This window comes from Leucoraja erinacea, chromosome 19, assembly GCF_028641065.1.
Source record: "Leucoraja erinacea ecotype New England chromosome 19, Leri_hhj_1, whole genome shotgun sequence".
NCBI classification, from domain to species: Eukaryota; Metazoa; Chordata; class Chondrichthyes; order Rajiformes; family Rajidae; genus Leucoraja; species Leucoraja erinaceus.
Window position 1 is genome coordinate 35,706,189 of NC_073395.1, and position 13,273 is coordinate 35,719,461.

At 39.8% G+C, this 13,273-nt stretch overlaps 1 protein-coding gene across 2 annotated transcripts in view; it reads right to left on the reverse strand.

The window, feature by feature from the left end:
- The window catches only part of cped1 (cadherin-like and PC-esterase domain containing 1), a 231,306-nt gene that overhangs the window by 149,981 nt on the left and 68,052 nt on the right, over positions 1-13,273 (reverse strand). For both annotated transcript variants that reach the window (XM_055650835.1, XM_055650836.1), the window contains exons 4-6: positions 10,940-11,024; positions 6,121-6,274; positions 2,835-3,012 (exon numbers count right to left, since the gene is read on the reverse strand). In XM_055650835.1, the coding sequence (XP_055506810.1) occupies positions 2,835-3,012; positions 6,121-6,274; positions 10,940-11,024 (417 nt within the window). The remainder of the gene's footprint in view (positions 1-2,834; positions 3,013-6,120; positions 6,275-10,939; positions 11,025-13,273) is intronic.

The following is a 13,273-nucleotide window of genomic DNA, read 5'->3' on the forward strand; positions in this document are numbered from 1 at the left end:
ACTGGAAGAGGACCATTGGAGGTGTGTGTAGCCGGGGAAAACAAGCTAAAGAAGATGGGGTCTGGAGTTGGAAATGGTAGGGAAATTGATGGCCAAACAATAGGCGGTGGAGCAGAAACAATTATGATCGGGCTGGATCTGGGTAGGATTGGCTAAATGTGGAGGTGCCATGGGTGCAATAGTGAGCAGGGATGGGGGGGGGGGGGGGGGGGGTCAGTGGTTGGAAGAAATTTACATGACAGTGGTCCTGGTAAACTCAGCACCCCCCCTCATTATCTATTGCCAGGACAGATCTCAACCATCCAGTCAAGGACTGAGTGGGTTATGTTATTTACACAAATAACTTCAAAGTATGTGTTGCATTTAATCCCATTGCAATGCCTGCAGTCTCTGTGTAGGTTATGAAAACATCTGCAAAAGAGCCAGCTGCGTGCAATAATCAGGTTTATAGCTCAAATTAACAGGTGCTGCATTCAAAACCATCGAGCTGACCCTTGAGTTGGCCCAGGGAACTCCACGCAGATGTCCATCTTCCTTAAAGTTCTATCCCTCCGCTCTCTCCAGACCCTGCTTGCAGTTGCTGCCATTGCCCCTAGGGGGCCTCGCCTTCACATCTGGCTGACTTACCCCGGATCATGCCCCAATCAGGCCCAATTACATCCTTCCCCATCTCGACCAAATCTCACAACCGTTCACCTGCCATCCACTCCCCCCCCCCCCCCCCCCCCCCGAGGGAGGATTTCTAGCCCAAACTTGATCAATGTCAGGTGCAGACTTACTTATTCTGTCAAAACAAGGAACTGCAGATGCTGGTTTACAAAAAAAAAACACAAAGTGCTGGAGTAACTCAGTGGGTCAGGCAGCATCTGGAGAACAATGATAAGTGACCTATCAGGTCAGGACCCTTCTTTTGACCTATTGTAGTGGTGGGGGGGGGGGGGGGGGGGGGGGGGGGGGGGATGGGGGGGGGGGGGGAGGGACAAGAAAGCTGGAAGAGGAGGGACAGAACAAAACCTAGTAAGTGATAGCTGGATACAGATTCTTTAGATGGGCAGATGTTTGGAGCCAAAGGCCAGAGATGAAATGCCAGAAATGTGAGATAAGGGTAAAGAGGTACCTATCACTTGCCAGGCTTTGCCCTGCCCCTCCTCTCTTCCAGCTTTGTAACTCCACCTCCTCCTGAAGAAGTTTCCTGACCTGAAATGTCACCGATCCATGGTCTCCAGAGATGCTGCCTGACCCGCTGAGTTACTCTCACACTTTGTCTTTAGTCTGTTGCTGCCATGTTTAATTGAACTGACAGCCACACAAGTAAGTTATGTATGGGAGAATATATTCATTAATAATTATTCTATCACAGCAAATTGATTAAGTCACAAGCATCCGAATTTAAAGCTGGAGTGTGTAAAATGGAAACAAGTGCTCACTCTGACACAGTAATGGGCTGTCCACAATTTGTTCTTCCATGTAAAGTCAGTTTGTTTGCTTAGTTTTCTACCCAGCAGGAGGTGGGATTTATAATGTTTGACATGATAATACAAACACATTTTAGGTTACTGCAGTGCACATTTGCCTAAACACAATTGAAGGACTATTGCCTGGCTTTCATCATGGGCAGTACATCTTTACAGTGGATTTTAATCTGAGCAAGTGTGAGGTGTTGCACTTTGGGAGGTCGAATGTATGAGGAAAGTATATAGTTCATGGCAAGACCCCCCGAACCGCATTGATGTATAGAGGGATCTGTGGTCTAAGTCCACTGCTCTCTGAAAGTGGTAACACAAATTCTTGATTAGTACATAGAGGTTATGGGGAGAAGGCAGGGGAATCGGGTTAGGTGGGAAAGATAGATCAGCCATGAATGAATGGCAGGGTAGACTTGATGGGCCGAATGGCCTAACTCTACTCCTATTCCTTATCGCCTTATGAGATAGGTTGGAAAGAACCGTGTGGGTATGCATGTATTCATTGGTCTGAACTTGGGATATGAGTGTTATAATGCCACGGTGCAGCTTTATAAAACTGGGGTTAGGCCACATTTACAGTATTGTATGAATTGTATTGTGGTCACTCAATTAAAGGAAGGACGTGGAGGCTTTGGAAAGGGTGCAGAGAGGTTTACCAGAATGCTGCTTTGACTAAAGGGTAGAAGCTACAAGGAGAGTTTGGACAATGGATTGTTTCCTCTGGTGCATCAGTGAATTATATAACTATATAAAATTATGAGAGATAGAGATGGGGTAGACAGTCAGAACCTTTTTACCATAGTGGATATGTTAAAGAGTGGTGGGTGAATGCACTGGCAGTGGTGGTGGTGGCAGATATGATAGTGTCTCATAAGAGCCTTTTAGATAGACACATGAATATGCAAAGGATGGAGGGTTATGGATTATGTGCAGGAGATTAGTTGAATTTGCATCATGTATAGAACATAGTAGACTGAAGGGTCTACCCTGTGCTGTGATGTTCTATGTTTTATGTTAACCATCATAGGTTAGATTATCTGCATTTATAACCAATTAGTGAATTTGATAAAGAAGCTAAAATGTTAGATATTGATTTATCAAAACATCATGTTTTCCTGGAGTGGGTGAAGTAAAATTTAAATAAAACTTAGAGATGAGAAATTAGAATCATTTTTAATTCACGCGAATATTGCTCCTTAGATGTCACTTTTAATGAGGGGTCATAAAGGTTAGGCGACAATTCAAAAGCATCGAAAATTTTCAACTCAAAATGCTGAATATTAGAGCATGCTAGTTTCTGAATTTCCCCTGGCTACAGATTTCCCAATGTAACAGTTCCAAGTGAAGTCCAAGTATAAACAGTTATACCTTGGTAACAAAGAACTTCTTATTGGGTACACCTTGGACAAGTCCAGTTGAATGAATGAATGCCCGGAGTGGAGACAACGAGGTCACCAAAACATACACTTTGAGAATTGCAGAAAGACCTTCTATCGGAACATTGTGTTTCCTTCCCCAGATTGCATTTTCTGAAAGTGCGTAATATCTAGAAGAGATCACAACATATTGAAATGATGTAAAAAGTCATACATACGTTTTAAAAAGCAGTAAGAAAACAGCGGTAAGAATTTTAAAAAAGTCAGAACGAGAAATGCATACTTAAAGATAGATTTGTTAAAAATAACAGTTTCCAGAGAAGTCACAGAAAAAAAACCTCTTAGATTAACTGTGAGCTATTTTGCATTAAATATTATTTTGGTGGCTTTTATACTGAATGAATGATGAATGTATGAAGGAAATAATGCATGAATGAATGAATGAATGTATGATTGAATGAATGAATGTATGAATGAATGAATGAATGAATGAATGATGAATGAATGAATGATGAATGAATGATTGATGATGAATGATTGAATGATTGAATGAATGGATGAATGAATGAATGTATGAATGATACTTTATTGTCACATGTGACGTCACAGTGATATTCTTTGGTTTGCATACGCAACGTATGCAAAGAGTTGCCACATAAAGGGTGCCGATAAAGTTACTAATGTATCCCATGCGAGGTCCTCCTTTGTACTCCCCCACCCCCCACTACGGCGATTCCCCCCATGCCGAGTCCTCCTTTGTTCTCTCCCCCCATCCCCTGAGGGAAGGATTTTTCGTACTATGGGTCAGATCATTTTGCAATGAACAGTCAGCATTAAACATGGCCGTTAAGATTAAAAATCAAGCTTCTTCTGGTAAACTGCAATCTTTTGCACCAGAGTGAATATTTTGTATTTTCACGCACATTAGTTAAAGGCCAGAAATATCAAAAAGGCATCACGTAACATATTTTGTTACACATTGGTAAAAGGAATCTGCCTAGATTTATGGTGGACTAGAGAGTTACTGGGCCTGGAGCTAATATCAAATTACAAACATCCAGTAGGTCAATATTTTTAAATAGAGCTTCCCATGGTAGCCTGACATTGGCGAATGGGGAGGCAAAAGGAAACTTTTGAATAAAATAAATAAATAGAGCATTTGTTTAATATGCAGACAATGTCTTGAGTGGCGGGATAGATAGTTTAATCTTTACAAAGTTCATTATTATCCACATGATGTACTTTTGTATTTTATTGTGAGTTAACCATAAAAATCACCACCTTTCCATGTAATTTCTGTGATTAAATTACTAAGTTGAGCCAGGTTCTGTTGATGATCCATCAAGCTTGGGAAACAATGCGCAAATGAAGCCTGCATTAATGTGAATCATGTGTCGAAAGGTCTAGTCCAATTTCCCAGTGGGCACCACTTCTATCAGAAATGAGAGCAAACAGACAGCAGATAACAGTTGCTTCTTACATGCAACTTATGCTTAAAATCAGGTGTCAATTTCTAAGCGGGAGGCACAAGAGCCTGTCCCACTTATGCGATTTTTCGGCATGTCACGGGGTGATGCCTGTATGGTCGTTAGTAGTGGCCCAAAGAGTCGTACCTTTGTCTGGTCGCCGCTGGATTTTCAACATTTTGAAATTTCTCGGAGACCTGCTGTGACTATGACGGATGCCGGCAAGGCATGCAGGTGCAGCAGGCAGTAAAGAAAGCGAATGGTATGTTGGCTTTCATAGCAAGAGGATTTGAGTATAGGAGCAGGGAGGTTCTACTGCAGTTGTACAGGGTCTTGGTGAGACCACACCTGGAGTATTGCATGCAGTTTTGGTCTCCAAATCTGAGGAAGGACATTATTGCCATAGAGGGAGTGCAGAGAAGGTTCACCAGACTGATTCCTGGGATGTCAGGATTGTCTTATGAAGAAAGACTGGATAGACTTGGTTTATACTCTCTAGAATTTAGGAGATTGAGGGGGGATCTTATAGAAACTTACAAAATTCTTAAGGGGTTGGACAGGCTAGATGCAGGAAGATTGTTCCTGATGTTGGGGAAGTCCAGGACAAGGGGTCACAGCTTAAGGATAAGGGGGAAATCCTTTAAAACCGAGATGAGGAGAACTTTTTTCACACAGAGAGTGGTGAATCTCTGGAACTCTCTGCCACAGAGGGTAGTTGAGGCCAGTTCATTGGCTATATTTAAGAGGGAGTTAGATGTGGCCCTTGTGGCCAAGGGGATCAGAGGGTATGGAGAGAAGGCAGGTACGGGATACTGAGTTGGATGATCAGCCATGATCATATTGAATGGCGGTGCAGGCTCGAAGGGCCGAATGGCCTACTCCTGCACCTAATTTCTATGTTTCTAAGTCGCCAAAAAAACCGCTTAAGTGGGACAGGCCCTACAAGGAGCCACAGATGTTGAAAACTTGAGGAAATCACGAAGTGCATGACGAATGCTTCATTAGTCTTATACTCAATGCCCAAACCAATGATGTAGAGCACACTATATGCCTCCTTTACCTCTCTATCTACTTGCATCACAAATTTCAGAGAGATTTATGGAAATAGACCACACAATCCCTCTGCGCATCATCACTGTTAAGAGTCATGCCATTAATTGTATATTTTCTCCTTACATTCAACCTCTGAAAATGAAACACCTCCAACTTGCTCTGATTAAACTCCATCTGCCATTTCCCCATCCATTTATGTAAGTGACCTATATCTTGCTGTATACTTTGACAGCCTTCCTTACAGTCTGCAACCCCGGCAATCTTGGTGTAATTTTCAAACTTACCAACCAACCCATCTACATTTATGTCCAAGTCATTTATCTATCACAAACAACAAAGCACAACAGCACAGATCCCTGTGGAATTCCACTGGTCAAAGACGTCCAGCCTGAATATTGTCCTTCCGCCAAAACCCTCTGTCTTCTATCGGTAAACCAGTTCTGAATCCTTATGATTAAGTCAACGTTAATCAGATGCACCCTAATTTACTGGATCTACCATGAAGGACTTTATCCAATGCCTTACTAAAATCCATCATCAACCACTCTAACCTCAATGATCACCTTCGTCACCTCCTCAAAAAACTCCATCAGGTTAGTAAGTTCTTGTTTCAGTTTGTTGTTGCTGGCAAGATGTCACCACTTTCAATGGGTTGGTTGAGAAAAAAGATTAAGAGATTAGTAGCCAATTTAAAAATGATAGCACTTGAAAAGGGCTACGTTTGTCAAAAAAAATTGTAATTTCCCTCATATTTCTTACTGTTTCATGCCAATGTCGTTGTTCAGCTTCTGCCGCTTTAGAGGAGTATTTTCATCATGAGGAATGGAGTTTCCATGCATTCTTTTGTCACTGGCAGTTTCCAATTCCAAATAGTGGTCAAAGCACAACGGAGAAACGACCAATGGCTGAAGCACTGCAAGACAGTGAATAACAGAATATTATGGAGTTTCTTTGGTACCGTTTCATGTGGCATTTCCACAATTCTGCAGCTATCTTTGTTCAACAACAATATTGAGATTATATTCCTTGGAGCTCAGGAGGATGATGGGTGATCTTATTGAAGTGTATAAAATCATGAGAGGAATAGATCGGATGAAGGCACAGAGGCTCTTGCCCAGAGTAGGTGAATTGAGGACATAGGTTTAAGGTGAAAGGGAAAATATATAATGGGAATCTGAGGGCTAACTTTTTCACACAAAGGGTGGTGGGTGTATGGAACAAGCTGCCAGACGAGGTAGTTGAGGCAGGGACTATCCCAGCATTTAACTAGTGTATAGAAATAGTGTACGATAGTCAGTGCGGACTCAGTATGTGTCATGCTTTATCTCTAAACTAGACTAAACTAAACACCAACAGTAAAAGCCACTAAATATTGAATAGAACAGTTGGCTGATCATGTGTTTTCTTGTTACAAATATATGTTTTCTTGAAAATCAAAAGTATAATGCAAATTTAACAAACACTATAGAAACTACCTCAATGTATTATTTTGCTTTATGGACTTGCTGTAGTCTTCCCCAGAAGAAAAAAAAAATGCAAGATTAGCGATTAGTCCACAACATTCTAGTTATAAAAATAACACATTTATTCACTCCACCTTCTCCTCCCCCACAATGCCACAATGCCACAAGTTCTCTGGGTGCTTTCAAGAGAGAGCGAGATAGGGCTCTTACAAATAGCGGAGTCAGGGGGTATGGGGAGAAGGCAGGAACGGGGTACTGATTGGGGATGATTGAATGGCAGTGCTGGCTCGAAGGGCCGAAAGGCCTACTCCTGCACCTATTATCTATTGTACATATTTAACAATAAGTTCCATCAAACCAGAAGGTTACACACTTAGTTTAATTATGGTAGATTTTAATCCCAAATGTGAAATGATTGTCATGAATCCTAAATAATGAATCAGGCTACGCCACTGAGATTTCTACTTCAAAGACTTAAATGGGAATTTTATCATCAACTGTTTCAATCCCAATGCTTTAAACAAGCAGAATCGCCAAATGATCTGTGCAATAAGCTGGCCATAAAGTTTAAAACTTAGGCCTTATATAGGTATGGATTATGTAGGTACAATTCCAGCTGGAGTACCTCTGAAGATGAACTATGAAACAGCGTAGATAATTATTAGCTCCAGATTGTATGGCATTTAAATCTTTTCCTTTTGGTTTAATTGGTATTATGCTATTCTATTTTTAAGGGTTTTTTTAAAATTCTATTTACTTAGCAATTAAGGGGAATCATCAACTCTAAAACAAAATGTGCTTTTCAAGCTGATATCAGTAATACTGATTTTGAAAGTGTCAGTTTGTCATAAAAACCCACCTGGTTAATTGATGCCATTCAGAGCAGAAATGTACTACTTTTATCCTGTCTGGCCCATTTTAGATTCACAAACCAAAGTAGACTCCTAACCACTCTCTGAAGAAGTGTGTCAAGTCACTGAGATGAAGGGGCAATTCGTGGCAGCACTGACGTTAATTTTCTCCCATTTTGCAACATTTAGAAACAATCTCTTTACTACTGACAATTCTACAGCATTTAGTTGCTCCTCCTTTCTCATTATTATTATGAATGAAGAACAGCATCGCACAAAGATGCCAATGCGGAGTTTGAGAAAATCATTCAAGAATCAAGATTCCACCCAAGTGTAGACAAGTAGAATCTTAGCAGAGATACAGTCAAACAAACATTCTAATAAATATCTGCTAGTGAGAAGTATAAATGTTCCCATATTCTTCTTGAGATCTGAAATGCATTAAAAATAACTGAATTAGAACAATAAATAGACAGTGATGTTATGTTTTATATTTCCGTTCTTCGAGACCAGAACTTATTTATAGATGCATCCTGTATTAATTAATCCACGCATTCTTTTGTCACATATTACTTAAACCGTCTTGTAAATTTCTCTCACTGGTTTAAAATAAACATAGCAAAAGACACTGTGGCAAAACAATTTGTATAAAGGCTGCAACCAGATAGATTGTCATAAGCATGTCCAGGATGTTAGAGTTAAATGATGACATTGCATCCATCTTAGACTACTTGACAAGTGTAAGTGAGAGTTATTAAAATAGCTTAAAGCTCATTCTAAACAGAATAAGATAATTAAAGTGGATCAAGTTAGTGATTCATATGACATTAGCCTCATAGTTGCTGAAGATATGGATTGTGTGCTTTGCAATTAAAGTAATCCGGTTTGTTTCTTGACACCAGATCTTGTCTTCATTACTTCACTCAAGTACAGCGCAGAGCCAGATGACGGGTTATACAATTTTGAATGGACATTAAAATTACCATATATAATGATACCATACTGCATATAAATCTTCTGCTCAATGCCAGACCCTACTCTGGACGTGGCCCATTTTCCTGCCATGTGTGTAGGTTGAACTCCATGGTGGAACTAACCAGCATGTAGAACTTTGCATTTGATGTCCAGCATGATCCCAACTTCCAGAACGTAACACACAGGTGTATATGAGAATTTGCCTCAGCATTTACTAGGAATGTTACAACATTTTGAGATTTTAAAAATCAAGTCTGTAATTTATCCCATCAGATAAAGCATAAAGAGAACTTTAATTTGACATCTAATTCACTTTCATATCTTCAGTATTTAAAAAATTGTGGCCATTTTCATACTCGGAAATTAGAATCTTGTTCCATTGACTTAACACAAAAGCTGTGATCGAGGACAGTCAAAAGCCCATAACTTTCTTAAAAATTAAGAGAACTGAATTAAATTGTCAGTTATTATAGATTGAAGCATTCTGAAACAAATATAAAACATCTTACTTGGATGACTTGAAATTAAAGCATATAATTAGTTAGTTATCTAATTGGAGCTAATTACAAAATTGACCGTTGTGATGGAAATAGTAATAAACACCCAGACTGCCTTGAAAATTCAAAAATGTGATATTCTCAAGATCAGAACTTTAATATTATTGTATTATATGCTGTAAGTCCATAATGGATAGGTAAATATATTACACTTTCTAGCAATAGACCAAGTCTTTATGGAGAAGATCAGTTGCATGTCATAATCAGTAGCATCATCATGCTCCTCAGACTGCAATCAATAAGCGACTCTGTACACCTTGTTTTTCCTCAACTTTTCAATTTTGGCATTGTAAACCACAGGTTTTTGCTCCTCAAACCACGCATGGCATGCCTTTCTGTCCACTACTTTCCCATTAAGAATGTTCTGTAGATCATCATATTTGGAGTGGTCCAAATTCGGATAATCTCTGCGAATGCTGTCTAAATCAGTCTCTTTTGATGGCCATTTGGATTGACAATTTTGCATTTCTTTTTCAGAGACATCTGTTTAAAATGTAAAGGAAAAAAACACTGAACAGCTTTAACAGAAACAAGTTATTATTTGCAGTTTTAGAAAAAAGGTAGAAATTATAAAGTTAAACGCTAAAACAAATAGTAAATACTCAACAAAAAATTCATATTCATCAGTTTCATTAAATCAATTAAATTCATCTAAATTCTAGATTTAAACTAGATCTAAACACCTGTCCATTTCTTAAGAAAAGGCTATTTTTTTTAAATAGCCTAAGTATCCGAATAACAAACTGATCACATTCAGAAAATAATTCACAATATAACATAATTTTTAAATCTCACTGTCATGAGTTTATATGCCAAATGGAAGGAATTTAATGTTTAATTCCCATAAATTAATCTAGAAACATCCACTCTCAATATAATCAAAATTACTATTTTCTGCACAATAGATGTGACTAAAACTGTTGTGGATATTTAGTGTGAAAATATTGATTATGGATAGACAATAACACAAAATATAGACATGATAGTCCAAAAAAAAAAAAGAGAAATTTAATCATCTTGAGAGTGGGTGTTTCTGGAATGTAATCGATTGGAACGTTGCCGTTGCCGTAAATTTTAAGCCCATATCGGCAGGCAAGACACGGCTGATTCGTATGGGGACTAAATAACATTTTCGCATCGTTAAATTAGACAAAAGCCACCCCAAGAAGCAAGATTAAATGTGAAATACACAACTTGCCTTTTGCTTTGTCCTGATATTGAGATCCGTCACGCTGAGGGCATTAGAAGTCGTTTTTTACTTTAATCCAAAGATTAAATTGTCCAGCAATTTAAAAAGAAAAATGGGAACGGAGGTCCGATCGATTTTTCTTCATCAACAAGCAGCCCAAGGAAATCCCTCTCTGACAAGCAATACAAACCTGCATTTTAATCCCCCCCCCCCAAACTGCTCCGGAGTCACACACACAGTCAGTGGCAGATCTGCAGCATCGCTGAAGGTAGATTTTGTAACATTCTACATTAACCTCAGTTAATGAGCTGTGCTGTACTGCAATCTTTTGATATAATGTCATGAATTATTAGGTAACAAGTTTACCGCAAGCAATCCTGTCCAAATAGAGCTTTGTTAATTTATAAAATTGTTTGATTAAGTATCTCAATCAAGACTGCAATTATAGAGGCATACCGCAAGGAAACACCGTTCGGCCCTAGCCTATGCCGACCAAGATGCCACAGTAAGACAAATAAATACACAAAATGAGAAGGACATTACCTGGTAGGCTTTGTGCTATCTTCATAATTTGGCAAAAGCCATCTTTTCTGCAAAGTGTACTCTCTAATCCTGGTATTTTGTTTACCTGTAAAGAAATACACGATCATTGATGCTATTTCTTACCTCACAAAATAAAATGGCTAATTAAAATATATATAATTTTTGTTGATAATTACCAGTACCGTTTAATACAAAATTATGTCAAAAATGTGATAAATTATTTTGATTTTCCAGTGCTGTCAAATTAACTTTTGAATAGTCAAGTTACTAAAGGGCCTGTCCCACTTGGCGATCTTTTCGGCGCCGGCCGGCATCATTGACTGAAGTTTCGGGTCACCGACGGTGACGCGGCGTGATGATGTTTGACGTGTGGTGTTTTTTTCAAGTGTCGCGACAATTTTTTTGTCGCCGCTGGATTTTGAAATGATCAAAAACTTTTGATGACACTGATATGACGCCGGCAGTCGCCGAAAAAAATCGGCATCTGGGACAGGCCCTTAAATCTGTGGAATTCATTGCCACAGAGGGCTGTGGAGGCCAAGTCAGTGGATATTTTTAAGGCAGAGATCAACAGATTCTTGATTAGAACGGGTGTCAAGGGTGTTTAGGGGAGAAGGCAGAAAAATGGGATTAGGAGGCATGATTGAATGTCAGGGTAGACTCGATGGGCCGAGTGGCCTAATTCTACTCCAAAAACGTGAACTTATGAACTTATAAACATCATCCTGAAAAGGTTTGAATTACTACAGTGAAGAAACTGGATCAATTGTTAAAAGTCCACAACCTTGGTTAATAGAAAACAAACAAGTTTGCTTGGATCAATCATAGGCAGGAATCAAATTTGTTTATTTCAATCTACTGTGCATTCAGAAAGTATTCAGACCTTTCACTGTTTCCACATTTTGTTACATTACAGCCTTATTCTAAAATGGATTAAATTCATTATTTTATCATCAATCTACGCACAATACCCCATAATGAAAAAACTAAATTTAGAAATGTTTGCATTTAAGAATGACGGAGGCCACTGTGCTCATTGGAACCTGCAATGCTGCAGAAGTTGTGTTATACCCTTCCCCAAATCTGTGTGAAAAAACACAATCCTGTCTCGGAGGTCTACGGACAGTTCCTTCATCTTCATGGCTTGGATTTTGCTCTGGCGTGCACTGTCAGCTGTGGGACCTTATATAGACAGGTGTGTGTGTTTCCAAATCATGTCCAATCAATTTAATTTACCATTGGTGGACTCCAATCAAGTTGTAGACACATCTCAAGGATAATCAATGGAAACTAATCAATACTTACTAATCTCAAGGATAATCAATGATGCACTTGAGCTCAATTTTGAGTGTCATAGCAAAGTGGCTGAATACCTATGTAAATGTGATATTTCAGTCATTTCTTTCTCATTACTTTGCCAAATTTTCTCAACGGCAAGTTTTTGCTTTTTTAATTATGGGGTATTGTGTGTAGATTGATGGTAATAAAATGAATTTAATCCATTTTAGAATAAGGCTGTAACGTAACAAAATGTGGAAAAAGTGAAAGGGTCTGAATACTTTCTGCATGCACTTTATGCTGAAATAAAGATGACAACTGGAAGAATTCTCGAAGCATAGTGAATCATCCAGACCCACTATGGATCTCCCTGCCTTTGTGTTAATCTATTCTTTGGCACATTAGACCAATGTCAGAAAAGACCAATCAATAAATAATTAAACACAATTTCAAGCTCTGTAAAGGGCCTGTCCCACCATCATGCGATTGCATGCGTCTAGCACGACCAAACGGAAGCGGTAAGTACGCGGTAAGTTCGTGCAAAGTTCACGCAATTTACATCAAACTCACCAATCAGCTGGGCAGGTGGCGGGCCGACTGAATTTGGACATTGCACGGCGTCGGGTGGTGACGTCATCACGCAACGGCACGCCAGGCGGTGACGTCATCACGCAGCGCCACACGCTAGGCGTACGCCGTCAAGACGCGGCGTACGACGTCGAGACGTTACGTTCGCCCGTCGAAGCGCTGCGAATGGCCTCAATGCGGCTGCGGGCCGACAGGCCGTTGTCGCACGGGATTTTCGGACAGTGCAAGATTTATGGAGCCCCGCGTGATGTCGGGACCAGCCCCGCACAACTCCGTAGCCTCCGCCGATCGAAGTGGGACTGGCCCCGCTTGGCCGTACGCCTCAAGCAACCACGTTTGGTCACGCTAGACGCATGCTATTGCATGCTGGTGGGACAGGCCCTTAAGGGTCAATAAGATAAGGGCCTATCTAGAAAAATTCAGGCTTGCCAACAATATCCATCACAAATACAACTGCACTCAACGATA